The sequence below is a fragment of the Sparus aurata genome, chromosome 2, assembly GCF_900880675.1.
Source record: "Sparus aurata chromosome 2, fSpaAur1.1, whole genome shotgun sequence".
NCBI classification, from domain to species: Eukaryota; Metazoa; Chordata; class Actinopteri; order Spariformes; family Sparidae; genus Sparus; species Sparus aurata.
The window spans coordinates 17,169,446-17,196,218 of NC_044188.1; the positions used below are offsets into that span (position 1 = coordinate 17,169,446).

At 41.8% G+C, this 26,773-nt stretch overlaps 1 protein-coding gene and 1 long non-coding RNA gene across 24 annotated transcripts in view; one reads left to right on the forward strand and one right to left on the reverse strand.

Annotated features, from left to right (window-relative positions):
* The window catches only part of elna (elastin a), a 53,990-nt gene that overhangs the window by 18,657 nt on the left and 8,560 nt on the right, over positions 1 to 26,773 (forward strand). For 4 of the 23 annotated variants that reach the window (XM_030438683.1, XM_030438613.1, XM_030438712.1 and 1 more), the window contains exons 6-40: positions 10,252 to 10,302; positions 10,493 to 10,564; positions 12,812 to 12,883; positions 13,322 to 13,402; positions 14,004 to 14,051; positions 14,170 to 14,232; positions 14,491 to 14,523; positions 14,632 to 14,706; positions 15,780 to 15,821; positions 15,907 to 15,993; positions 16,080 to 16,131; positions 16,227 to 16,336; positions 16,620 to 16,655; positions 16,812 to 16,940; positions 17,107 to 17,238; positions 17,838 to 17,969; positions 18,065 to 18,151; positions 18,233 to 18,265; positions 20,493 to 20,582; positions 20,699 to 20,731; positions 21,009 to 21,137; positions 21,325 to 21,453; positions 21,608 to 21,736; positions 21,924 to 22,031; positions 22,264 to 22,317; positions 22,482 to 22,514; positions 23,095 to 23,211; positions 23,296 to 23,331; positions 23,745 to 23,795; positions 25,183 to 25,185; positions 25,282 to 25,308; positions 25,405 to 25,419; positions 25,528 to 25,557; positions 26,288 to 26,314; positions 26,504 to 26,542. In XM_030438683.1, coding sequence (XP_030294543.1) covers positions 10,252 to 10,302; positions 10,493 to 10,564; positions 12,812 to 12,883; positions 13,322 to 13,402; positions 14,004 to 14,051; positions 14,170 to 14,232; positions 14,491 to 14,523; positions 14,632 to 14,706; positions 15,780 to 15,821; positions 15,907 to 15,993; positions 16,080 to 16,131; positions 16,227 to 16,336; positions 16,620 to 16,655; positions 16,812 to 16,940; positions 17,107 to 17,238; positions 17,838 to 17,969; positions 18,065 to 18,151; positions 18,233 to 18,265; positions 20,493 to 20,582; positions 20,699 to 20,731; positions 21,009 to 21,137; positions 21,325 to 21,453; positions 21,608 to 21,736; positions 21,924 to 22,031; positions 22,264 to 22,317; positions 22,482 to 22,514; positions 23,095 to 23,211; positions 23,296 to 23,331; positions 23,745 to 23,795; positions 25,183 to 25,185; positions 25,282 to 25,308; positions 25,405 to 25,419; positions 25,528 to 25,557; positions 26,288 to 26,314; positions 26,504 to 26,542 — 2,385 coding nt within the window. Of the gene's footprint in view, positions 1 to 10,251; positions 10,303 to 10,492; positions 10,565 to 12,811; positions 12,884 to 13,321; positions 13,403 to 14,003; positions 14,052 to 14,169; positions 14,233 to 14,490; positions 14,524 to 14,631; positions 14,707 to 15,779; positions 15,822 to 15,906; positions 15,995 to 16,079; positions 16,132 to 16,226; positions 16,337 to 16,619; positions 16,656 to 16,811; positions 16,941 to 17,106; positions 17,239 to 17,837; positions 17,970 to 18,064; positions 18,152 to 18,232; positions 18,266 to 20,492; positions 20,583 to 20,698; positions 20,732 to 21,008; positions 21,138 to 21,324; positions 21,454 to 21,607; positions 21,737 to 21,923; positions 22,032 to 22,263; positions 22,318 to 22,481; positions 22,515 to 23,094; positions 23,212 to 23,295; positions 23,332 to 23,744; positions 23,796 to 25,182; positions 25,186 to 25,281; positions 25,309 to 25,404; positions 25,420 to 25,527; positions 25,558 to 26,287; positions 26,315 to 26,503; positions 26,543 to 26,773 lie in introns of all 23 variants that reach the window. The other 19 variants (XM_030438753.1, XM_030438744.1, XM_030438627.1 and 16 more) reach the window with 18 other exon arrangements.
* Positions 10,029 to 12,534, reverse strand: LOC115594630 (uncharacterized). The gene is made up of 3 exons (XR_003986529.1): positions 12,275 to 12,534; positions 10,439 to 10,570; positions 10,029 to 10,317 (listed from the first exon to the last, which is right to left on the reverse strand). It is a non-coding gene; the product is annotated as an uncharacterized LOC115594630 (long non-coding RNA).

Here is a 26,773-nt window from a genome sequence, read left to right on the forward strand (position 1 = left end):
TTATTTTTGTTATAAATATTCTGTAAACTATTATTATTGTTTTGTACGTGAGGTGACAGAGTTTATGGATGGGTGTGGGTTGGACAGAGGGAGGAAGCTCCAAAGTATAGTGATGTAAAATGTTCAAAAGCAAAAGAAATAGGTTTTGAATAAAAATAAAAGTGTCATTTGTCTCTGAGGTAGCTCCACCAGTCGAAATGAAGGAAATTGTTACACTGTAGCATCAGCCATCGCCTTCTCCATGAAGGTATCGTTTATAACAGTGCTGCTGTATTAAACTACATTAGTTTTAAACTGGCGTCTTGTCGTATAACGTCCGTGTTTGTCATCCGTCTCACACTATCACACTCCTTTTGGCTCGTCACTGCCACTGAATAAACATGACAATTAGAGCTAATGGAAAAATTGTGAAAACAGTCCTTACAATTAGGTTCAAGATAAAATCATGCTTGTGAAAACGGCAACACCCATACAATTTAGGATGATGGATTACATTGGTCAATGCGGCAACATGTCCCTGCCAGTTGTTTTGTTTTGAGTTTCTTAAATCTTGGCTCTTATGATTTCTGTGAGGGCAGGCCACCCTGCAGTACGACCGAGAGACGCAGCTTTCAAATATGTACGTGCTTTTGAGTTTTCATGTGACAAACACTTGAAGCTGGAACTCACTTAAAGGCTGCTGCTAGAAAGGATGCTCATGTGCGGTTACCAAGATAAATGTTTGACTATTATGTGCGTTTTCCGGTGATTAAAAAAATGCACAGACCATCAAATTACCTGATTCTTTTGCTCCATCTTCAAACTCTGCCGGTTCACATCAGGGTCACCGTTTGAAGAAGCACAAAGTGTACTTGTCTGCCTCTCAACGGGAAGAGAGATGATAGGCAGAGAAATGGAAAGACAGAATGGATACGGGGAGGATAGAGAAGAGACAGCGTGAAGCAAGGAGAACGGAAAGGCCCAATAACTCTGTGGAGCATATCGTGTACTGTATATGTCATACCAGCACTCACTAACACACCCACACACACACACACACACACACACACACACACACACACACATTTGTTCGGGCAACGCACACATGCTTACAGAGCTCGCTGAAAGAAAGGAGACTGATAAATTGAGGTGAGGATGAAAGTGTTTAGCCAAAAGAAGATGAGCTTGGAGGAGGTTTAGTCTCCTGGAGCACACATGCTTTTCATTACTGGAGCTCAGACCTGTCCTCCGAGCTGTCAGAGACTGGAAGCATCTGCATGTGAATGTGCATGACCGTAAGTCTATATAAAAATGTTTATGGTCCTCATATGTGTGTACTTACAAGTGTGAGCACATGTGCAGACATGTAAATACTTAATATGTGTCCTGGCATTAGTTGGGGGATGTGACAGTATTTCCTCCAGCGCAGAGACAAATATAAGCAGACGCCATAAATCAAGTGCTGCTTATTCTGACACAGGAACTATGTGAACGATGGCCTTCTCCTCAGTTCTTACCCGCTCGTCTTTCTCTCCTTTTCCTCAATTTCTTCTATACTGAGTCACAGCGTCAATTTTTTTATATCTTGGAACATGAACTGTCTGCTGGGGTGACGTTTTTTTATCAAATACATCAGAGCCCAAACACCCCTCCATCCAGTGTTCACGCAGCCAACACAGCTTGTTTGATCGTATTGGAAAAGTCTATTGCTCCCCAAACAATTTATCTTGCATGTCGCCAGATGTTGTTTTTAACATCTTCAGTAATCTCACAAATTCATCTCGAGCATCAAAATGACATCGGCGTAAAGCAAGATCAGATAAGGGCTTTATTAGTTTCTCTTGGTCTGATCAGTCACACATACCACGCGTTACGGTTTCTAACTCTGCTTTCCCCCAAATTGAATTGATACTGATACTCAGTATGACTCAGTAACAGCTCCCCAGCCTTTCACCGTCCCGTCCTGTGTCATGTTGTTCTCTGGTGAGCATGTTACCACCACTCTAATTTTTCTTCCATGTTCACCGTGATGAGCCATCCATTGGCCTGCTCCCACAGCCTCTCCCCTGCTCCGGTTGCCAGCAGGTCTGGAGTGTGTACCTCTATCCCTGTCCATCTGGCAGTACAGTCTAAGTGTTGTTTATGTAGTGATGGAGAAGTTTCTTGCTCTTATTTCCCGAAGAGTCAATCAAGACTGATCAACGGTTGAAGGACTTTGTTGAACTGTAATTTGGTCTCTTAGATCAGAAGGTCTGTTTTATGGATTTGTGACTCAGTAAGTATTGCCACGTTTTACTGAGCTAGTTGAGGAGTTGAGAGTTACACAGACGGTATTTTGATATGAGAGTTCATGCTCCACACTGGGTAGCTGTAGCGGATCAAAATGTGCAACACAAGGCGCAGAATATCACATATCTTTATACATGGCATGAGTTCTGTGACGTACAGAAACAAGTTTACAGGCTGGTGTTTACAGACCTGCAGGATCAGGTCCAGGTCGAGGAATAGAAGCAGAGTACCTCCAGGCTGCTCAAAAACCAAAGTACAAGGCACTTGGGCTAAGTTCAGACGGCGAGGAAATCCAATTTGTTTCTCAAATCAGATCTGAAAGACAGAGAGTCCGTGCTATTATTTCAAAGTGATCAGATCAGATTTTTGGGTCTAGACATATCCAACAAATCTTCCTGGGTTGCTATGGTAATGACGTAGGCTTCAGTAACTTCGTAAGCTGGTGACGCAGCTTTCCAACTCTGAAGCACGATCAATCATCTCGCTCAGCTGCGGAGCAGACAGTTTATTTCAGCATGACTCCACAGACTGTTTTCCTCCATGTTGCCTTCCATACCGCTCTGCTCGTAGCAGCCTGGATTCCAACTCAGATGCTCTGATGCAATTCTGTCTGTCTGGATTTGATGACGCCATTGTATTCTGCACTGCAGGTGACACAAAGGAGGCTTATAGTCCGATATAAGCGCCCAGTAGGTGTTGATTGATATGGCTTTTTCAGGGCCGAATATTAGAAATCAAAGAAACCGACAACTGATATTTGGAACCGATTTTCACCTTCATCAAACTTAGAACAACCAGTGATAGAATGAACCCATGTACAAAATACTAAAGTACTGTTCTTAAGTACAATTTTGATGTACTTTACTTGAGTGTTTCCTTTTTCCACCACTTCCTCTCCACTACATATATTCAATTCATTTAGTTACTAGTTAGTTACAGATTCATTGTCTATAGGCTATTAATAATGATGTGTCACCAGGCAGATAGTTGTGTCAACAGGACGTCGTGCGAGAGGGTGTTGCATCAGAGCAACAGTAGTACATTTAAATTAGTTTATTTATCTGCAGTCTCACATGAAAATCACTGATACTGATAACGAGATACTGATTTTCGATCTATTTCTAATGGTCAGACTGAGGCGCAGCTGCAGAAATTTGAATCAAATCGCATTTGAAACGGCCTCCAAAAGTGGTTTGGATCCAATTTGCAAAAAAATGCATTTCATGTGGTTTATTGCTTTCCAGACATCCTAAAATCAGTCTGGATACAATCTGGATATGCCTTAAAGCAGCTTTGGGCTGCCAGTCTCAACGTAGCCAGAGAAACAAGGATGAACTGGGAAACAAACAAAGGATCTAGGCTGGTATACTGTATGTAGAGAGTGAGAGTGATGATGAAGGTGAGAACAGGTTAGCAGGTGAATGAGGAAGTCTGGTGGTTGGTTATGAGGAAATGGGAATGTGGCTGAGGAAGTTGACAGAGGCAGAATGTGACATATGGAATGTATTTGCTTTAAGTGTCATTGAGTAGAAGGTGTCCTTAGTGAGTAATCAATTCTTGTATTGGTTTTGTGTCATAAATCTTGAGTTCCCAGTGAGGTTGAGTCATTTTAAAATTCTAATTCAATGATATTGACCTCATCAAAATGTTTGGTTGATTGCTGAACATTAATCTAGACCCAGTGCTGAACATGATGTGTGAAGACGAATGATTTTAAGATGACTTCAGCTCTGGCCCTGTAGGCCTTTCAGGTATTCTGGTGTGTTGCAGCCCATGTAGGAATACTTCTACACGCATGTAATGTACAATTTGGCAGACAGATTTTCCACTGTCAATGACACAATTTATCTCTCACACTTGTTTCCCTTTGTAGAGCATCCCATATGTTTGTCATGGTGAAATTCCTTGCATGGCTACACGATGATCCCAACATTTATGATGACAGAGGGACTTGGAAAATGCATCTGAGGTCGGCTCAATGGGTCTAACGTCAGTGTTTCGATGTGGATATTCTGAGTGGAGACAACCTGTCGAACACTAGTCTCTTTTCTCAACCCTGAGTTGTCAGAGAAGTATTTAGAGGACTGGCAGTGGGATGCATATGTGGACCATCTGGGAGAGGAAACACACTTGGCCAACTTTACATACCATGGCCACAGGCTGTGTTTGTTAACTGGTTTTCTCACCTCTCATGGATAATTTGCACAATTGAACTCAAGACATCGAACCGACTTATTAGAAATAAGCAGTGTTTCAAAACGTGTACTAATACTACTACTGCATCCTTGAATGCTTGCAGTGTCTTTCTGCCTTGTCCTCGTGCCTGTACAGTACATGCTGGAAGTGTGTGTGCCAAGCTAAAATAGGCGATGGTATGAGCACTGGGTTAGGGATACGCTTAGGACATATTCAGGGGCTCAGTGTTGGCAGAGCAACTGCGACATTCCTTTAGAGGTAGATACAAATGTAGAAAAGCAGAGGCTTTTCAATCTCACAGGAACGGGGCAAAGGGAGAGCTGTTTGGTCAAATCAAAAGCTTCTACCATAGCATGTTCTGCTCTGTATGGCTTGTAGCACAAACTTCACAAAGTCAGTGGATATGGTGTACAAACGAGCACAGTTTGAATTAAGGGACGACAGTAATGGTGTTTTCGCAGATGTGTTTGAGTTAAGGCTTGTGTTTGTGGAGGTGAAAGACTCACAAGGGCTCAGGCCGGTGAGGTCAGACAACCGCAGACGTCACTGGGAAGGCAGCCTAGTTGTGGCAGTGTGTGTAATCGACATGGCGTGTAATGGTGACTTTTACAGTTACAGTTAATTTGGAGCCATTTATAAGACTTGCTCAATGTCTCTGAGATGATGTGTGTGTTCTGTTGCCCAAATGCGTGGGTTTGGTGGGACCCTCCAAAGTTGCTTCATCGACGCATAATGAAACAGAGCACATTCTCTTTTTCAGTATGATGCAAACACCCCCTATAAAAGTTTAAAAAATGACCACCCGTACCAGTGATGACTAACTTCTCATGTGGCAGTTTGGAGGTCCAGTTTTCTTGCACTGATTTTGACCTGGACACAGCCCTAAAAGCAAAGAAGGCAGAGAATGAGGCAACCTTAGACCCTGTCCTTGTTTGTCTGTAGGAGCCGTGGCAGTTGTGCACTTGGGGTCATCTGGCACAGAGCGAGGCTGAGGCTTTGGGACCTCTTATTGATAGTGTCAATGACTCCATGGAAAGAGGAAAGCGAAAACAATAAAAGGCTTGCCGCCAAAGTTGGCTAGCTCACACCAGCCAGGGAGGGAGAGAGTTTGTGTGTAGTGGTGTGACTGTGTGAATGCTTAATTAGTCCAACATGCGACTAGTCCGGCTTCTCATAGCTCGGTGCCTGTGACTGACAGCACAAAGAACCTGGAAGTGACAAGAAGCTGGGAGGGTCATGACGGAGGGAGGGGGGGAGTAAGAAAGGGGAGCTTCAGTGTGTCCACTTGTCTCACGCGATCTGGAATCACTACAGCACTTTGCATCATCCCTCTTTCATCCAGCTCGTCCTGCGTCACCTCGTAAGAATGCAATTTATCCACCAACTTGGAAGTGGAACAGTGTGATAATTTGATACCGATAAAAATCCGGTGTCATGACAATGAAGGACATAATGATGGGCTTAGCTTTAAAAGTGAAAATCTACATGGGACCACAGCCGAAGAACAGAATCTGCCTGTCAATCAGGAGAAATGTGGATTCTTCGGGGACCTCCGGAGAGCCTTTGAAGAAGAAATTATCCCGAAGATTTTCCATCACATAACAGAAAATTGTAGCATTTGCACTGCCATAGCACGCCTCTATCAACAACGCCTTCCTCTTTGTATGTTTGTGGTTTGATGGTTTGTGGTGGTTTGTACAACAAATCCAGTATTTAGCTGAAACAAAAGACTCAATTCATCACTGTTCTGTGACCCTCTAATCATTTTTGCACACAGAAACTGGCCTTCAGACAACACTATTAAAGAGGCATATGAGCTGTAATCTTGTCCCCTGGCTTTTCAGTAAACAAATATTTCTTCTTCGACCACTTGCCTGATTAAATATGAGCCCAAACAAAGTATACGGTGAGAAACAAGTCCCAAAAATTTCCTGGACATTCCAGAGCTCCAGCTCCGAAGTCTACTCTCTGCGCGTCTGCCGAGAGTTACGGTGGATCTTTGCCATGGAATTCTTTGGGCTCTTAAATTAAACCCTTCACCAGGCCCAGCTGGTTCATGAAGTAGAGGACAGAAGGGGAGAGTAGGGGGTAAAAGGAGAAGATGGAAAGGAGCGAGCAAATCCGTCTTTCACTTCTCACATTTCGCTTCCTCCGGTTGCTGCTATTAACACCTCACGTCTGGTCGACACCTTACGGAGAGAAAAGGGGAAAAAGATGGAGAATCGTTGAGAACAAGGGTGAGAGAACGAGTATGAGGGCCGAAGACACTGTTTTGATTAATGTGTCTTGTATTCCTCTGGTGCTGAAACAGAGGATTACCTTACCTAACCCCAACGGAGCATGAGCAAGACGTCTGAGTTTTGAGATTGAAACCAGATATTTCTGTTCACACTGGCTGATATCCATCGCTTGTGCTGGACCAGCGTTTGAGAACATGACTGGTGACTGAAAGAACTTGCCATGCTGTCTGGCTGGTTTTATTCCAGCATCAGTCTTCAGAATAAAGACCAGCGCACATGACATGGTGCAGCAGGAGGCGATGAATATGGCAGCCTGTCCTTCGTCACATTTTCACTCCCTTTGAAAACAAGACTCCTTCTTTGTCAGAGAAGGTCTAGACTTTTTATGCTTACTTGTGTACCCTCACTGAGATCATTCTGAAACCAGCCACCACAGATGAATCACCGCCGCTGGGTGATGCTCAATTATTCACTGCCACACCATCCCAGGTTTCACCTCAACAACCTGCTGGTGCACTTGTCACTGCACAGCTGTGAAAGCCAGTGGTCTTTTCTGAATGGAAACTGGCAAGTAAACCATGTTTCTGTCACACTTTTTTCTTTTTCAAATCTAAGCGGAGGAAACTATGATGCATCGCAGTCCTGCATCGCTTACCTTCCAATTTCCTTGGCCTCCAGTCATTCCTCCTGTGTAGTATTGGGTTTCGGTGCCTTCCATCTTCTATTGGGAGTATTGACCTTTTGTAGGGTTTCTTTGTCCAAGGCCCAGTGGCAGCTGGGGTTTCAAGTGGTCTCTTGGGATTCCTATTATACCTTGAGGGTCACTAAGAAAATTAGCCACTACATTAGCGCACAGAAAATCCTTCAGCTTGTCAGCAATCAAGTGAATGCTGGGAGCAGCACCAAAGAAAAGCGATGATTTGATATCAGGGTCGCGGTGCAGATTTTCGATGTGTGTGGTTCATGACAACAAACAACATTGGTGTAGACTTCCAATAATGCGTGAGCTAAGACAGGACTATTTGTGTGAGCTGACGCGCTGTAATAATAGTAGTCCAACAAAAACACGCTTGTTTGTGCTGACAAGAGGGTGTAAATACGGCTAAACAGAGACCTTTTGTGCTAAAGCTTCCTTCTCCCAAATATACAATCAGAAGATAGATGCCAAACTGACAAAGATCCAGATTTTGTTAGCATGTTCTCTCACTTTCACCCTGAAAATACACAACCTCCAGGGTAGTATTTTTTTACTTGAGTGCGTTTTATTTTCCCAGCGTCTGGTGATGTCAGAACATAAAGTTTCTTCTCCCTTTTTTTCCCTTGTCTAAACCTTATGTCTGCTCAAGGCCCTGCACTCATGGTCAAACACACACACACACACACACACACATACACATCCTCTGACTTCTGCGTGTCTGCGTCTTGTCTCCTGATTTCAAATCATTGAGCTCAACGTGGCAGGTGCTGGTCGTCCCTGAGCACGCCTGTCAGAGCCAGGTTGGGTCATGCATATGTGAGCACAGGTGGGCCAGATGATGCATGAATAGGCTAAAAGCCTGTTTTCACTCTCTCTTCTTGTTTCTCCTCCAGCGACACACACACAATCTCTCTGTTGTGCAGACTGTGCTCTTTATTTCCAACACTCACACTGTCAAATACATATACACCTGTGTGATCTTGAGGCTAGACCAGACCAATTTTAAAGAACATTTCATACCAGACTAATTTTCTTAGGGTGTAAGGCTTCAGCAGTGTTTGACTATCTTGTAACTATCTTGTTCTGTCAATGCCTTAACATTTTTATGGCGTGGGGAGCTCACTGATTAAATTGAGACAAATAAGACGGATTTCTTCTGTCAACATAGCACTGGAAAAATGAAAGCCCCTAGATCAGTGTGATTTATACAAGAATTGATTACTGTTGTTATTACTCCGAGGTGTGTCTTGGGATGGTTGAGCAATCGGAGAGAATCAAGCTCAAAGCTTTGTAGGAGATGGATTATTGCAAGGGTGCTTAGCTTAGCGTCTGGGCTTGCACTGCATGCTCAGTCTGTTTGCCAATCGCTTGGCAAGGCCAGTGCCCACATTTGTTTTGACTAGGTCATGAAACTCCACACTTCCATCATTTCTATCTATCTCTTCCAGCACATTCCTCCTCCTCGTCAGTATCATTACCTTGCACCCTGCAGACTGCTGGACTCGATGCTCTCACCCTCCAGTCTGATCTGTTCCTCTCGTTCTCCCCCTCACTTGTTCAGCTTGTTTCCCATGATTAGCTGCTCACCCCAGACTTTTTGGCTTTTCAAGTATTGATGAAAACAAGTTTCTTGGTGGACTAGTGTGCTGGCAGCATTCAAGTTTCTTCTTGTTTCAAACAGTCATTACTCTAACATGTTTGCCTCTGATTGGGGAAGCTTGCTTCAGCTCACAGCTTCTTTTAATACAACTCGGAGAATGATGTGCCTGACATGTTATAAAGCATGGACCCTCATATGTTAGCGTTAGAAAATAGGAATATATCACCGTGGCAGTTATCTGGAGACTCTTAAGTTCAACTTAATGAATCTTGATATTCCGCCTCTTGTCACTTTTTCCACACACTTTACATACATGGAAAATGATTAGACTTGAGTTATTGTGAGTTGAATGTTTTGCAATGTCTGACAATTCAAAGCCAGAGTTATCCTGATGGATTAAAGTACCTCTTTTAAGTTCATTCTGACTTTTTTTCATATTGGCAGGGTTGGTTTTCACTGCTTATTTGCTTTTCAAGTCCATTACTGTCAAGCAATACAAGACTTCCATTGATAAGTATTTTCTAATTCGAAAGTCTTCTAATGCACCTGTAGATATGCACGTTTAAAGATTTATGGCTAACGTTAAATAGTATTTAGTTTAGGCCATACAGTGAGCTCCTACTTCCAGTGGCTTTCAATCCACGAGCAGGTGTCAAGCAGTTTATTTAATGTCCTTTTCCCTCTTTCTTCACCTTTTCCATTCTTTCATCTACTTCTCACTTGTTCTTGACAGCAAGCGGAAACCCATGCTGGGTTCTGATTTTATTCATGCTTTTACCACCCATGCTATACATTAGTTTGGGCCCTTTTCTGTCTCTGAAAAAAGAGACTGCTCCCTCCAGTGTTTAGAATAAAGCATAACAAGATGGACATTCACTTTTTTTATGTTCCATCTATCATGTTTCTTCGTCAGTAGGGGGTCAGCTCGGGCCCAAGGTACCGTCCTTGGCTCTAGAAACGTAAATGCGAGTGTTTTCAATCAAACTTAATGAAGCACACATGATATTGTGTCATATTTCATGTGCTTTATGTTTTCTTAAATATACAGTATGTAGTACTTTCAAGTCCTGGGAAATGTTTTGATGAGAGAACAAATCACCAGTAACTCATGATACCCACAATGAAGAAAACTGACTTCATCCTTTTGTACAACAATTCTCACTCTGTTTCTTTCTTTCTTTCTTTCTTTCTTTCTTTCTTTCTTTCTTTCTTTCTTTCTTTCTTTCATTCTTCTGCCTGTTTTCATCAAGGTTATGGCAATCTAGGAGGTGGTGGTCTCGGAGGTGGAGGCCTTGGAGGAGGTGAGTACTTGTAGCCTGGAATGGAAACTAGAATTGGTGGTGTGTGCGAGAATGAGTGTCACATTTAGTTGACAGTAGGTTAGAAGATTACAGCAAAAGTCTAAAATGTCTTTGAAATGTGTGATAGAAAGTTTACCTTCTTCTGTAAGCAAGTACAGTCGTTCACCTTTTGCTCCTTTGTTTGGTTTAGGTGGATATGGTGGATATGGTGGAGGCGCTGGGGGCTTTTTCCCAGGAGGTGGACAGAAGGCGGCCAAAAGAGGTACAGCTGGAGGGAGTGTTGGCACAAGTTAATTGGAGACATGAATTTAATGATATCGAGTGATATACTACATTTAAAACCCTACTGTAAAGTCTGACAAAGTGAACTTACTTTAAAAATATTTGAGGAAACAGATTACCTCAAAATTAGCTTTTTAGCTTGTACAGTCTAGTCTAGTCCTGAGGTGATCAATTTCTGACCTTTTATTTAAGTAAAGTCAACTTTTAGTACATAATGACCTCCTTTTACCTTCCAAAGATGTGTCTGTCAGATTTCCACTGTCCCTCTGGTTGAATAGACTGTGCTGCTTAAAGTGTTCTTACACTTTGTGGAATGGAAAGATGTTGCTTTTGCCAATCATATCTGTTAGAAACTATTATAACATGTCAAAAACTACAATTCTGAAGATGACAACATTTGCATCAGCTATTTACTGTAGGTGTTAATCCTGGCATCTTTTGTTTATGTTTCGAACGCACACGAGGACAAGTGACGGCATCACAAGCAGTGGAGCACTTTTTCCTCGATTTCTAAACAAGCATTCCTTTAAACACTCAGTCAAAAACTAGCTCAGTGACTGTGGTGGAAACTGGGGCTCATGATGGTGGAATATTGGTCTGTTGGAATGAGACATTGATCATGTTCCCCTTGCTTGTTTTGAGTTGTTTGTGTTGATGGCTGCAGTGATTTTATGTGGCTTTTTAGCACTCAGTTTCAACCTTGCAGTAAAAATGCCTCGAATTCCAGGTCGCCAAGTTTGCTTCTCCTATTTCCTTTTTGGCTTGTGGCTAAAGATCCCTGTAGAAAGGTGGAACTGCGATGGTGTGCCATTAAGAAAAATCATCTCTTCTTTGTGTTAAAGATTTTGAAATTTAATGCAAACTCTCGTTCTGGAAAGTTCAAATGTGAGGCACGGGTTCTGAGTATGATATTAAGTGTAATGCTACTGCTTTCACTATCATTTCACTGAGGTGGGCCACTGGTCTCCGGCCTGGTTTAGGAAGCAATCATGAGAGGCTGGACAAAATCATCTTGGTTCATGCTTGGATTGAAGAGTATCCCACATTAAATTCAGTTGCTATTATGTCACTATGATGGCACTGAGACAACAACACGAAAACCACAGTCATCCCTTGAGGGTCCTTCGCTGAACATCTTTTTCTGGTTGTCCTAATCGTAGGTGCCGGAGGCCCTCTGCCCAGCTGATTCTTGGCCTGATGACAGACTATTGTACAAACTTGAACTGAGCTGAATACTGACACAAGGCTTCTTAGAAGTCTGCATGCTTGCATGTTATGAGAAAGCCAAAATGAATGTTTCATATTAATGGTAACTCAGCATGAAAAACACTGTTTGGCAAACAAGGACATTTTCATCACGTACCTGCAAACATAGGCCAGTTTGAACTTCAGCAGAGCCCAGCCTGACCTTAAAGTCTGCGCCACGTATGTGCACTTGATTGGCTTTAATTTCAGAGGGCTGATTAAGCGTGGACTCAGGAGGGGCCCAATCATCACCAGAGCTGTACTATGGCAAAGAGCCTATTCTTAAGTATTGGTTGGCAATGACAAAACTTCAGTCCCTCGAATCAGTCTGTGCTTTTTTCATGACACTCAAAATAACCATTAATTCCTCTGAAAGAGTACAGATAAAACAAAACACTCCCTTGCCAAACTTTTCCTCACCAAATCTCCCAGGCCACATACTTACAAGCAGTGCGCAATGTCTGTCCGGCAACGGCTGTCCTGTATGGGGAATTTAAGATTAAGAAATGTAAAAAAAACTTTAAACAAATAAACCAATGTGTTTTAATGCTGCTGCCAAGCTCCCATGCAAGTGAAACTGACAGCTCATTTCCTGCACGAGGGATAGCCAAAGAAATGAGGCATTTGATGAGGCAAGGCAAATGCCATGCATGCTGGCGGGCCGCTCCTGATTAGATTAAAAGTCGGCCATGCTGCTTTTGATCATGAGGCGATGACAGACTTGTTGGGTCACATCAGCTGCTCTCAATACCAGTGGGTAGTCTAAGGATCTGGCTCCCTGCTGAGGAGGTCAAGTCTGGCACAAACCACACATCTGCTCACAGTCCTTCTCAGTATCACAGGGCCCTCTAGTGTTTGTGGGATGTACTACAATTGAATACTCATGTTACAGGGTTTTCACTAATCTCTTACTTCAGTTTAAGTGAATGTAAGTGTAACCTCGAGCTCGAAATTGTATATTTATATTCTATTTTCATTTCAGGAGCTGGAACTGTGCTTGGGGCAGGTGGAGGTCCTGGAGGCGCCGGGACTGGAGCTTCAGTGCCCGCTGGAGGCAAGACACAAACTCAAGCCCTCAAGACCCATTATTGTCCCTTTTTTTTGTAATAGTATTTTGCTCTGTTTCTGGTGGTCAGACTGTGATTTCTACCTCCCAAGGACTTGAAACACTACTAACTGTTCCCTTTAAAATTTTTACTGTAATATTTTAGGACAAGTAAAACTTTTCAAACCCCAGAATGGCTATTTGTCAGGTGCAGAGGAATTGATGTCTCTGATAAAGAGCCAAGTTGGACTCCAAACATTGTACATTTCCAAATGTTATAAATTAAGAATTTTAAAGAGAGCTGTTAACAGTGTTGTGAGTACCGGGTAGGCAAGGATCACAGTTACAGTTGTTTGGATAAGAAAGATGTGCTTGTGTTTTTCACACTGTATATTTGTCACGCTCTGTCCGATGAGCCAAGTAACATTTGAACCTTTTTTTTTTCAGGACCTGTTATTCCTCAGACAGGCCTTCCAGGAGGGGGTGGTGCAGGTGCTGGTGCTGGAAAGAAAGCTGCCAAAGTGCCAGGTTTTGTAGACTCAACAATAAACTCACGAGGCTGAAAGCAGACAGGATGCAGTTCACGAGGCAACGGGGCCACACCGAACTCATTTTCCATTGCATATAGCAGATGTTTGGTGTGGATGGAAGTATTTAAATTTTTGTTAAAATACTGATTTGAGGCTTTTTGTTTCAATAAGCTTTGTCGACATCTGTACACTCAGATTTCCAAACAACACCTACAAACAGTACTGCAACTAAAATAAACTCAACTTTATTTATGTTGCCCTTTAAACACAGCGCAGTTAATACGATGTGATCTAAAGAGCAAATAGAAATGATACACAAGAATTTATGTATTCAGTTTGTACGTTTTCCTTTAAGTGTCAGAACATGATCTCTTTTGTGATCGGAAACGATGACAGTAAATGTCAGTTTTGTGCCAGCAGCACACGCCCGCTTTGGCTGCTTCCTGTCTCGTTCCTTTTGTTGTGTTTTGTCATAATGATCGACAGGCCTATGAATTTCCAGGTCAACATTATGACTCCTAATGCATCACAGATCCCTCCCACATTTATATAAGTGTGGATGCAGACGTGCAGTAATATCCTCTCTTTGTCTGTGGCAGGTGTGGGTGTGCCTGGACTTTATCAAGGTGGACTGGTGCCAGGAAATGGTTTGTCTCTCTTTCACTGATTAAACTCAGACACTATTTGTAACTAGTTGTCTGAAGGATCGGCGCTTTTGCAATGAAGCACTTTGTAAGGATTTAATGCGGCTTTTTGCTTCTGCAGGGTTTGGTGGTAGAGGAGTTCTGCCCGGGGTGGCCACTGGCACTGGCCTCAGTCCTAAATCAAGTAAGGTTTAGATTTAGTCTTAGTGTGCTGCCTTTATTTTAGAAATAAAAAACACTAAATACTTCAGTTCTACAAAGGTGAAACAATACACCTTATTAATAATGGAACACGTAGAACACAAAACCAAAGGTCGATTAATAAATACATTCAATTAATAAAATGAAAAAGAGTTGGTTTTGTTTTACATCCAAAAATGGTCTTTATCTGTTTGAACCTCTTCTTTCATCTGTGAGTCTGATTGTGATTTTTCTTATACAGTTGGAGGTGGAGGACAAGGGGGTCAAGTACCAGGTAACTTTATTCATGATTAATGCCGTATTCCAAACAAATATATTTGTAATGTTGTCCATATTATTGGTAATTGCTGATCAGAATTTTAACTGATATCCTTCAACACAGGAGGTCGCGGGTATGGTGGCCCCATGCAGCCAGGAGTGTTTCACGGATACCCCCTCAAATCACCCAAACAACAAGGTACAGCTACCTTGTAATCCGCAAGTTACACTCTTATTTTTATATGACATTTGTTGATAGTGACAGTTTGTCACAGTTCCTGTTTTTCCAGCATACAGACAGTCTTACCTGCCTTATGGCCTGATAACCATTGGGCACTTCTATTGGTACTGCCCTAAGGTTTCCTATGACGGGTTCATCACTGGTTGAACCTAAAGAGAGATGTTTGTCTATGGTGCCTCAGAAAGGCTCTTTTTTTGTTCTGTTGTTTCTGATGGCCCCAAAAGCACAACATTGCCTCCATTGCCTGCTTTTTAGAGATTCCCTACGCTACATAACGTTGCTGAAATTGAGTTATCTTGCCGACTTATATGTCCTCGTAGACACATATGTTTTGTCATTGTTATCATGAAATTACAGCTGCACAATCACTGAAATGATATTTGATGGTTAAGAGGAGATAATGATGGTAAAAATGGAGAGAGAGGGAGAGTGGCCAGACATCTTATCACAGTCTTCAGTCATTTTAAACCAGTGTATCTCCAAATACATGAGATGTTTTCGTTCGTACATCTCAAGAATCTGATCTCCCTTAGATTTCTACAGAGCAATTACTCTCTAAACACGGCTTGTTGATTGGTTATTTTTGGATAAGTGCTCTGCGATAGAGGAAAACAAGCTGCAGACAGGAGGCAAATGGTACTGCTTCACTGCTATCTATAGTCTTTTCTGTGGTGCAGGCCAGCCGTGATTAAGTTAACCAATGATTAAATCACTCTCTGTAACCACCAGGTGCTACAAATCAAACAATGCATGATGCCAAAAATGCAGCCGTTCACAAACACACTGAAAGGCATACTGTAATTCTGCTGTAGCAATGAACTACTTGGCTTCAATCTTAACTGTTGCTGGGACCCACTTACCTCTTTAATGATTAAATGTAGTTGTGAACAGCTGTTTTCATGTATTTTGAAACACTGCATTTGAACCCAGATAAATTATATTAGAAATGTTATTTCAGTACTTGTGTTTAAGCATATAATAATGTGTGCAATCTTCTCAAGAGCTGTATTTCTTTTTTCTATTTTCTTCAGGTGGCTATGGAGCAAAACCTGGAGGTGGCAAACTACCTTATGGTGCATATCTTTTTGTTTTGTGTATCTGACTGTGGCATAAGTGGGAATCCAGGATTTAATGATGTGTCACATTACAATCTTACAGGTTATGGTGGTTTTGGTAATGGTGGTGCTGGACTTCCCGGAGGACAAGCTGGCGTTGGGACAAAGCCTGGTTATCCTGTTGGAACTGGTGTGTTTTTACAAATGAACTATTAATGAATATGGAGCGGAAAGGTAGAAAACTTTTTTTTGCATTTTTTAAAATTCATTCTGCAGGAGTGGGGCATGGGGGGATCTCACCTGCTCAGGCTAAAGCTGCTAAATATGGTATCCTACCACTGTCATTACCAAGAATATCCTTTCTTATTTACAAGTTTAAAGGTTTCAAGTTGTCTACAGCACATAAAGTCTGTGTTCTCTGCTCGGTGTAGGCGGTGTAGGCGGTGTAGGCGGTGTAGGCGGTGTCGGTGTTGGTGGTGTCGGCGGGGGAGTTGGTGGCACTGGTGGACTGTACCCAGGGCAGGTTCCAGGAGGTATAATATCTCACAACAGACATGAAAAAAGAACTACCTAAACTGAAAGTCTATTTCATGATTGTAAAGTTCATCCACACCAGAATGCAGAATTGTGTCATAGTGGAAAATAAAAAGATACATTTGCCAATCTTAGATCCTTACCAATAGCCTTAATAGCATGTCAGGCCCAGCTAAACATTGTCACCTTTCATTATTAGTGTGAATGCTCTAAACCAAAGACATTGCCATTCCTTGAGCCTCACCAGCATGCTTTAAAAAAGATGTTTACATTTACTTTCAGCAGGATATGGATCTTTGTCCAAGGCTGCTAAATATGGTGAGAACTTTCATGTTTTATTTTTGGTTGGCTTTTTTTGGATCATATACGAAAATTTTAAATGATATTGTCACACACGACCTATTCACTCATCCTGTATGTTAAAAAGACGTAAGTAAGAATTCTCAATTTTTATTGTACTGTTTGTTCTACCAGGTGGGGTGCCAGGAGGGGTACCAGGAGGAGTACCAGGAGGACTACCAGGAGGGGCACCACTTGGAGTACCAGGAGGGGGATTACCAGTGTCTGGATATTCACAGACGGCAGCCAAAGCTGCTAAATATGGTATGATGTATAAATTGCATTATCATTTGCACTCGACTTAACATTATGTTATGCTCTAATATTTGTACTTGTAAAGTCCTTAAGATGATAAGATACTTACTCCATGTTGGATAGTTATGTTTTAATTATGTTTTGTCTTCCCCTTGATTGGCTATCTGCACTGAAGGACTTGGAGGGGCAGGAGGACAATTAGGGCCAGGAGGATATGGAGGCACAGGAGGACAATTAGGGACAGGAGGATATGGAGGACCGGGTGGAGCAGGAGGATACTCTGCTGCTGCTAAAGCTGCTAAATATGGTATGGAAATGTTCTTTCTGTCAATTTAAGATCAAATCCTATTCTTTTTCTTCTAAAAAAAAATGTTCTTACAGACATTATTTTTGGCTGCAAAAGGATTACAATGTGATTTGAGTTGCTTGATTATGGCGCAGGAGTGGGGGGACTTGGAGGAACAGGAGGAGCAGGAGGACATGGAGGTGGAGGATTAGGAGGAGCAGGGGGACTGGGTGGAACAGGAAGTTACTCTGCTGCTGCTAAAGCTGCTAAATGTGGTAATTATAGATTATCGGACAAGTTATTTGGTAATGTGAGTGGATCTCGAGTCTTATGACAGAGAGCTGCTGAGAGTTAATCAGAATCAATAGCTCTTTGTAACACCCAGCAGCTGTACTGACTTGACCATGTTCAAACCTGGTACCCACCATTGCAATATTAGTAGAGGTTTCAGAAAAGTGATGTTTCATGCATCGGCTTATGTAGTTTGCACAGGAGAAGGAAAAGGCACCCCTCAGTTGCAGGGGTACAACTGTAGCAATGTTAAGATCTGCTCATTAAACAAATGTCATATGTGAAACCATAGTGCCAGTTGTATGGGGAAATAAATGTGCCTTCAACAGGAGCTGGAGGATTGGGAGGAACAGGACTCGGAGGCGGAGGACATGGAGGAACAGGACTCGGAGGCGGAGGACTTGGAGTAACAGGACTGGGAGGTGGAGGATACTCTCCTGCTTCTAAAGCTGCTAAATATGGTAACTGAAATTGAAAATAAAAAATAAAATCATTGCATTTTACATAGAGTTTTAAGTGAATGTGGATGATTACACGATTACTTTTTGCTTTAAAGGTCCAGGTGGTACAGGGGGGGTTCCAGGTGGTGGAGTAGGTGGAGGAGGAATCCCTGGAAGAGTCCCATTTTTACCAGGATATGGGTGTAAGCATGCTCAACCCGACATAAAAAAAAAATTAAATCTAGTATAAGTTTGTTTTCTAAACTCAACATTTTGTGTTGCAGCGTTGGCAGCCGGTGCTAAACCTCCTAAATACGGTGAGATTGTGATCCTTATCGTTTGACACTACACACTACTTTTTATGCAGAACATTTTATAATAATTATGATGATAATAATAATAATAATTATTATTATTATTATTATTATTATTATACATTTTATTTATATAGCACCTTTCAGAGTACACAGGATGCTTAACAGAGTGGAACAAACAAAACAAAGAATAGATGGATAAATAAAAATACAAAAAAGATAAAGAACTAGAAAAGTTGATTGTTGGGGCTGAACCTAGTGCTGATAGGCCTTATTAATGGGTTTTTAAGTCTTTTTTGAAGTTCTCCAGAGAAGTACTGTATGTTTGCGGATTTCAGCTGGGAGAGTGTTCCAGAGAGTGGGGGCTGTCACACAGAGAGCTCTGTCACCGAGGGTTTGCAGTTTGGTGTGAGGGATGGAGAGCTGGTGTGTGCCTGGTGAGTGCAGCTTCTGAGACTGGGTATAGGGGTGGAGGAGGTCAGACAGATATTGGGGGGCCAGGGAATGGAGAGATTTATAGGTCAGGAGCAGAATTTTATAAGTGATGCGTGATTTGACTGGGAGCCAGTGAAGGCGAATGAGAGTCGGGGTGATGTGTTGCCAGGGCTTGGTGCGTGTGAGGACCCTGGCAGCAGAGTTCTGCACATACTGGAGCCTGTCCAGGGTTTTGGAAAGGAGCCCAGACAGGAATCCATTACAGTAGTCCAGGCAAGAGGTGATGAAGGCATGGATGAGGGTCTCAGCCACAGGTTTGGAGAGGGAGGGCTGGAGTCTGGAGATGTTTTTTAAGGTGATAAAAAGCTGATTTTGTGATGGATTTTATGTGGGGTTGAAAGGATAGCATGGAATCAAGGATGGCACCCAGGTTGCAGACTTCAGTGGATGGGGAGATAGAGCAGCTGTCCACGTCCAGGAGAAGATCGCCAACCTTCTGGAGAAGCTCCTTGGAGGCCACAACCATGAGCTCTGTTTTATTGTTGTTTAGTTTGAGTTGATTTGATGTCATCTAGAGTTTTATATCGTGCAGGCAGCTGACAATTGACTGGGGCAATAGCTGGGTGGATGGTTTGGCGCGGAGATATAATTGAGTGTCATCAGCATAGGGGTGGAAGTTGAGACCGTGTTTGCGAATTCTCTGACCAAGGGGGAGCATGTAGATAGTGAAGAGGAGGGGTCCAAGCACAGAGCCTTGATGCACACCTTGGTTGACTGGAGCTGTGGTGGAACTGGAGTCTTCAATGGTAACAAACTGGGTCCTTTTTGTTTGTGCTTTACCGGTGAGGCCAAGGTAGTCAGATAGGCGGGTGAGGAGGATGGTGAGGGAGATTGTGTCGAACGCTGCAGAGAGGTCCAGGAAGATCAGAATACTGATATGGCCAGAATCGGCAGAGATGAGGAGGTTGTTGGTGTTCTTGATGAGTGCAGTTTCTGTGCCATGGCGTGCCCTGAAACCAGACTGAAGGGGTTCATAGAGCTCATGGTTGGACATGTGCTGATGGAGTTGGGCGGCAGCTGCTCTTTCCAGGATTTTGCTTAGGAAAGGAATGTTGGAGATCAGCCGGTAGTTATGTAAGTCATCTGGGTCCAGACATGGCTTCTTGAGGATGGGGGTGACTGACGCAATTTTGAAGATGGACAGTACCATGCCAGATTCTAGGGATGAGTTGATAATGTCCACCATGAGGGGGCACAGGGCAAGCAGTCAAGACTTCACCAGAGTTGTTGGCATGGGGTCCAGAGAGCAGGTGGAGGCTCTGGCCTGGGAGACCAACTTAGCAACAGAAATAGAGTCCACAAGAGAGAGAGAGCACTGGGGCAGGCGAACAGTGGGAGGATCAACTATCTGTGTCAGAGGTGCATGTGGTAGGGTGGTGGCAGATGCCAGGAGTTGCTGGTGAATGGTAGCCACCTTTTCCTGGAAGAAGTCCAGGAACTTGAAGCAGAGGTCAGGGGCACCAGAAAGGTGGGGGACATCGAGGGGTCTAAGGAGTCAGTTAATTGTGGAGAACAACATTCTGGGGTTATTTTGCTGGTCTCCAATGAGGGCGGTGTAGTAGTCTGTTTGACCTTGGAGAGAGCTTCTTTATAATTATAAATGCAATGCAACAGTCACGACCTACGGAAGATTGAGCCTGGCTTGCTCAGAAGTTAATGACAGGGGTTAACAAATTCTTCTGTCCAAAGTGTAAACTTTCATTTGTAACGTAGCTCTTTATCCACTCCACAACAGGAGTCCCAGGAGCAGGCCTCGGTGGAGGTGGAGTTCCAGGAGGAGCAGGTGGGCTACTGCCTGGCGGTGGTGGTGGCGGCGGCTACGGTGGTAAGTTGTTAAATTTTATATATCAGTGTAAACAAAAAGGTCGCTTCTGCTGTTTTTGTCATTAAATACGATTTTTTATTAATCTCAGTCACAAACGCTATGTTGCCTCCTGACAGGTTATGGTACTGGAGTCAAACCCCCAAAATATGGTAAGATGTAGTTTTTAATATTATCTTAAACATTTTTTTGACTAATTTTAACATGTTTCTGTGTAAAATGTATGCAGGTAGGTAAAGGAGGACAGGGTAGCAGAAATAAGCATGAAAATTACATAAATACTGCACATTCAGAGACATTTTATCTTGTATAACTATATTCTGATTAGTGGGGTATGGTTTGAAATAATTACTGTAACTCATCCTACATGTTATTAGGTTTGATTAACTGTAAACTCATGATGTAACTTGCTCCATTTCTCTGAAATAGGTGTACCAGGGGGAGCAGGAGCAGGGTTAGGAGCAGGAGGGCTCGGGGGGACAGGAGGAGCAGGAGTAGTTCCTGGTGCAGGACTAGGAGGTGGACAATACTCTGCTGCTGCAAAAGCTGCCAAATATGGTTTGTGAAATAAGCACAAACACAAATACAAGACATTCAAAGACATTTTCTTGTGAATAAAGTAACTCCAATAGGAAATGTGCAGATTTCAATGATTGCAAATCTAGTTGCTCATTTATTTTATCTGGTTCTTCCACATATTAGTCTTTATTAAGTGTGAATAATGATTGAAATAATTTCTAATTAGGAGCTTTAGGAGGAGCTGGTGCTGGGTTAGGAGCAGGAGGGCTGGGAGGGACAGGCGGAGCAGGAGGAGTTCCTGGTGGAGGACTAGGAGGTGGACAATACTCTGCTGCCGCAAAAGCTGCTAAATATGGTATTATGACTAAGCACCAACACAAATACCACACATTCAGAAACATTCTATTATAATATTAACTAATTCTGATAAGAACTGTACATCCTCTTAACTGTTAGATTCTATTAGCTGTGATCTAATAATGCAACTTGCCCATTTTCTACTTAATAAGGTGTTTTAGGAGGAGCTGGAGGTGGGTTGGGAGCAGGAGGACTTGGAGGAGCAGGAGGAGCAGGAGTAGTTCCTGGTGCAGGACTAGGAGGTGGACAATACTCTGCTGCTGCAAAAGCTGCTAAATATGGTTTGTGAATTAAGCACAAACACAAATACAAGACATTCAAAGACATTTTCTTGTGAATAAAGTAACTTTGATAGGAAATGTGCAGGTTTCAATGATTGCAAATCTGGTTTCCTATTTACTTTATCTTATTCTTTCAAATATTAGACTTTATTAAGTGTAAATAATGATTGACATCATTTATGATAAGGAGCTGGTGCTGGGCTAGGAGCAGGAGGACTGGGAGGAGCAGGAGGAGTTCCTGGTGGAGGACTAGGAGGTGGACAATACTCTGCTGCTGCAAAAGCTGCTAAATACGGTACAGTAAATAAGAACACAAGCACAAAAAAGGCAATTAAAAAAAATCCCAAAGTGTATAACTTGAGATAGGATCTGCTCAGTTACCAATTATTACAAATCTAATTTCTTACTGACGTTATCTTTTACCCCTTGATACCCATTCATACCAAGTTTCTTGTGTGTGAAAAGCTTTTATCATGAAGGGCTCAATTTTAGGTTATTGTGCAACTTGCTATATTTCAATTTATTAGGTGTTCCAGGAGGAGCAGGGATAGGAGGAACGGGAGTTGGGGTTGGACCCGGAGGTACTGCATATGCATGTGTACTTAAAGACAGTGGAAGTACTATTATTTAACCATTGTCATCATCACTAGTATTAATTTCAGAAAGATAATAATAACCTATGTGACGTTATACAAACTGACAAAGTGTCATGATGAAGATTATGATGAGGCTATGTTATTTTCAGGATTTCCAAGCAGTGTGAAACCACCGAAATATGGTAAGAGAAGTTTTATAGTACAGTAACTGTGATAATCATTTTGTCAGATCATTTCCATCCATCCTAAAGTGAGGTAGCTGACAGAAAGTCCAGGCCATTTCCAGATGTTCCAGAGCCAGTGCTATGCGTAAAGGTGAACCTGACTATATCTAGTTTGTATAACTGCACCGCCCACATCAACTCTCCATGAGAGTGGTGGCATTCCTTGTCTCAACCAATTCTTCAACTTGCACCTGATCCTTGCAGAACATTTGGCAGAGGGGTTGTGGGTCTATAACTTGGGCTGAGCCTGACTGAGCCTCATGGGCACAGACTTGGCAATCAGGCACCCACCAGCAGGCTCCTCTCCCTGGCCTGTCTCCAGGAGAGGGTCCTGTTTCACCATCTCCGGTAGAGCTAGTTGTGTCAGTAGGATTTGGAAAAGCTTTTATGCCTGGACATGAAAGTAGATCTGCTCATACTACTTTCTGAGGATGTGGTTCTGTAGCTCTTTGAGCGTAGTGGTCACATGGAATTGGCAGTATGTGGATGTCTTCACAGACCATCAGTTTGCTGACCTCACGTGTGCCTCTCTCATCAGGCGTTACCGGAGAGGGACTTGTTGTGCCAGGAGCTACTCCAGGCACAGGCGTCGGTGGCGTTCCAGATGGTTCTGCTGTTCTGGTACCAGGTGGAACAGGTGTTCCTGGAAAACCAGGTAAAGCTCTCAATGTGGTTTTTCCCCTATTTTCTTAGATGAACCTCATTTGCATCTTGAATAATCTGTTTGATGCTTTAACAGCAAAGGATGCAGGTCCTTCTGGAACTCCTCAACCAGGTACACTGAAATGACAATACTTTTCTGAGGACATTCACTGTTCATACATGTTTTAACACACACATACTTTTGCAATAGCTACACACAGCATTTGGGAGGATGAGAGATAAACGCAATTTCCATTTGTATTATATATTAGATTAGTTTCAGAATATAAATTTGGTGATTGTGCTCTATCTTGAGGTGATTGCGCAAATGCTAGGCCATCATTCATCAGCGCTATATTTCCTGCCCACAGATTGTGTCCATGTTGTTTTTATTGCTAATGCTACAAGCTATTGACCCCCTCTAGCTTACAGCCTCTCGGCTGTGGCACTATCAGGGTTCATTTCACAGCTTCTACCTTTTCTAGTCTCTCTCACTCTGTACCTGTGTGCAATGGATGAAAACTGGAACCTGTTGTCTTTTGGCAGCGCCCACGCCTCTTGCCGAAATTAGCCAGGCCCCAGAGGTTCCACAGCCCAGTAAGACTTGCTGTTTGCATGAAACCTTTCACCAGTGAAATCTGTGGTATTTAGTGTATATCAAATTGTAGCTGAGCTGTAGTGTTTTTGCTACTCTGACGTAGCATCAGACAGTCCACTCAGTATTTGTGAATATGATTGCTCCTCCCAAAATCGACATGGGTGGCTTCTTAAGGCATCTTAATAGTTACGGATTAAGATCTTAAAAGCACAGTCTGTCATCCAAATGTAAACAAAAGGATCGCCCACAACCTCTTGAAGTGTTTTGGATGAATTCTTTATGGGATTCCCTGTAGTTCCTGCTGCTGTATTTTCATCTGCATGTTTTACTATAAAATACGTGGGTGTACTCTTAATTTATACAACCAGAAATCAGCTTGAGAATTAATGAATTCCTTATTTACACTTTAAATAAAGTTGATCATTTTCTCAAATACTGTTTGGATAGAACTGTCTTTAACATACAAAGATGATACAACCCAGGAGTATTCTTTGTCATTTTGGGACTGTAAAGACAGGCACTATTCAATGACTTCTTTCAGAATTACTAATGATCTCTAATAAGCAGTTTGGATGTTTTTTTTTATTTTGTCAGATATAAGAACATTTACATGTGACAGCTCTGCTTCAGACACAATCTGTTAATATCAGGCTGCATGTAGTGTTGACAGAGAAGTTGATACAGCCTGTCTGGTCCCTGCCGCTCCCTCACTGTTATGTTGTGCACTCCTTTCCTTTTTACTAACAGCTCTCTGTGCTTGATGGATTGCTTTTCATGCATTGAATAGTTCTAATTTCTAGACAATAGCAGATCTTATTAGATCATTTAAAAGTGATTTAGAAGTACTGATATTGGAATGCCGTGTGATACTATGCGTGAGTTCAAGTTCTACAGCAGGGTTTTTGTCATATTTCCAGGGTCAAGTCAAATGATATGTGATATTTTATCTTTTTTATAGTTATATATATATATATATATATATATATATATATATATATATATATATATATATATATATATATATATATATATATATATATATATATATGAACTGTGAAGCCCCTGCTATAGAATTTCACCTTTCAGTAGATTTTTTTAGCACGATTTTCTCCTGATGATAGATGTATTAGTTTGAAAGATCTTGTACGTCTTGTTCTTTTTGTTCCTATTTGTTTTCATGTACCTTCCCTCTCCAGCATATGAAATTTGGTTCTGTGTTATAGTTTCATTATTACAGCAGCTGTATATTGCTGTAGTATTGATTAAACCAAACCAAACATACAAATTAACTAGATTCATGCAACATTATATAAGACAGTCTGAATAATTTTGCTTTTTGTTTTCTCTTCTGCGCTTCGCTCCCTCGTGGTGGATGTGTGAAAACAGGCGGTGGGTTCAATATCAGTGCATTTTTTTTCACTTGATTTAATTCTGCTTTATGTCTCGTCTTGTTTTAATGTATTTTTATTTCTTACTGTTTTACAGTTTCTGGTGGAATTCTTCAGCCTAGTGGTGAGTTGTACACATGAAATTGTTTATAATCAATCATACTGAATAATGTACTAATATATTGCATATTTACTTTATGATATGTTTTTAATTTCACAGCTGGCACAAGTGTTGGTAAATATGTAAAACTTCTCTGATATTGAGATATACCATGAAACACTCATTACGCTATTAATTTGCACAGATTTTGACTTTAATCTTTAACTGCTTTGCGTGTCACAGGTGGAGCAGGTGTTCCAGCACCCTCTGGTGGTAAGATCAGTTTTCCTTTTCTTTGGTGCATGTGTTCATTGTGTGCCACTAATCAGTTTACACTGACTCTAGGTAGTGTTTTGTGCTGTTAAACCTACTTTTACTTTATGCTGGATGTTAACTCGACATGTGTTTTAGTTGGTACAGGTTCAGCCAGGTCATATAGACAACCTATGTTTGAATCTGTGGTTGGTAATATGTGCTGCCTGTACACTTCAGTTATGGAAATTAAGGAAAGGAAAAGATACCACACTTACTAAGAGAGGTCCTTCACGTACATGTAATGAGTATCAGCAGGATTACAATGTAATATTGCACCCCATCGTCAACCTCATTGTTTATCTGGTCATGTGACTTTGAAACTTCAAAGAATCCCTGTATAAACAAATTATAACTGAAAATCGAATATTATGTGTTAAAAGTCTTAATAAGAAGCAGTTTCATAATCATAATCAGAGTCATTTGATGCAGTTCAGTTATTGTTGTATTTACAATATTTGCCGTTGTATTCAGGTTTATCATGCTGCTGTTTTTTCCTTCTGGCTGCATCCAGCACAAGATTTTCTTCCTTTGACAAGCTCTGCTTTTCCTTCCTAACATTTGAAACAGGTTCCTTGTGTTGTGTGTGTTGCTATTTTTGTCCTCTGGCTCATTTGTATGAATTAGTTATCACATTTTACAGTATAGAGCGTAAGATGGTTCATTTATTGGTCTCTACTCTCTCATTTAGCTGGGACCGGAGTCCAACAACCCGGAGGTAGACAAATATGAATTCTTTAATAATTCCATGTTGTTTGTAGCCCTCAAGCATGTTTTGTTATTGAAACTTAATTGGATTCAATGCATATATCTGGCCACATGGTGGAGATAAATACAAACACAGCAGCTCTGGTCATTTGTCTCTGCTGCACTCTGTGAATTGTAATGACACTGCGGCTGTTTTCAGGTGTTGGTGTTGGAACAGGCGGCAAACCACCCAAACCAGGTAAATGTGGCTGATATTTACGTTCAAAAGGCAACAAAATCTTGTTGATGTAGTTAAATCTTGATTAATTATAATGTGTAATAATGTGTAAAATGTGCAACATACCTCCCTATCTTTTGTTTTTATTCATTAAGTAGATCTTGCTCATTCCATTGCCACACAATAGATATTAAATTGTCCTGAATATTCAGTAATACCATAAGAATACTTCTGTCATCTATGTGACGCTGT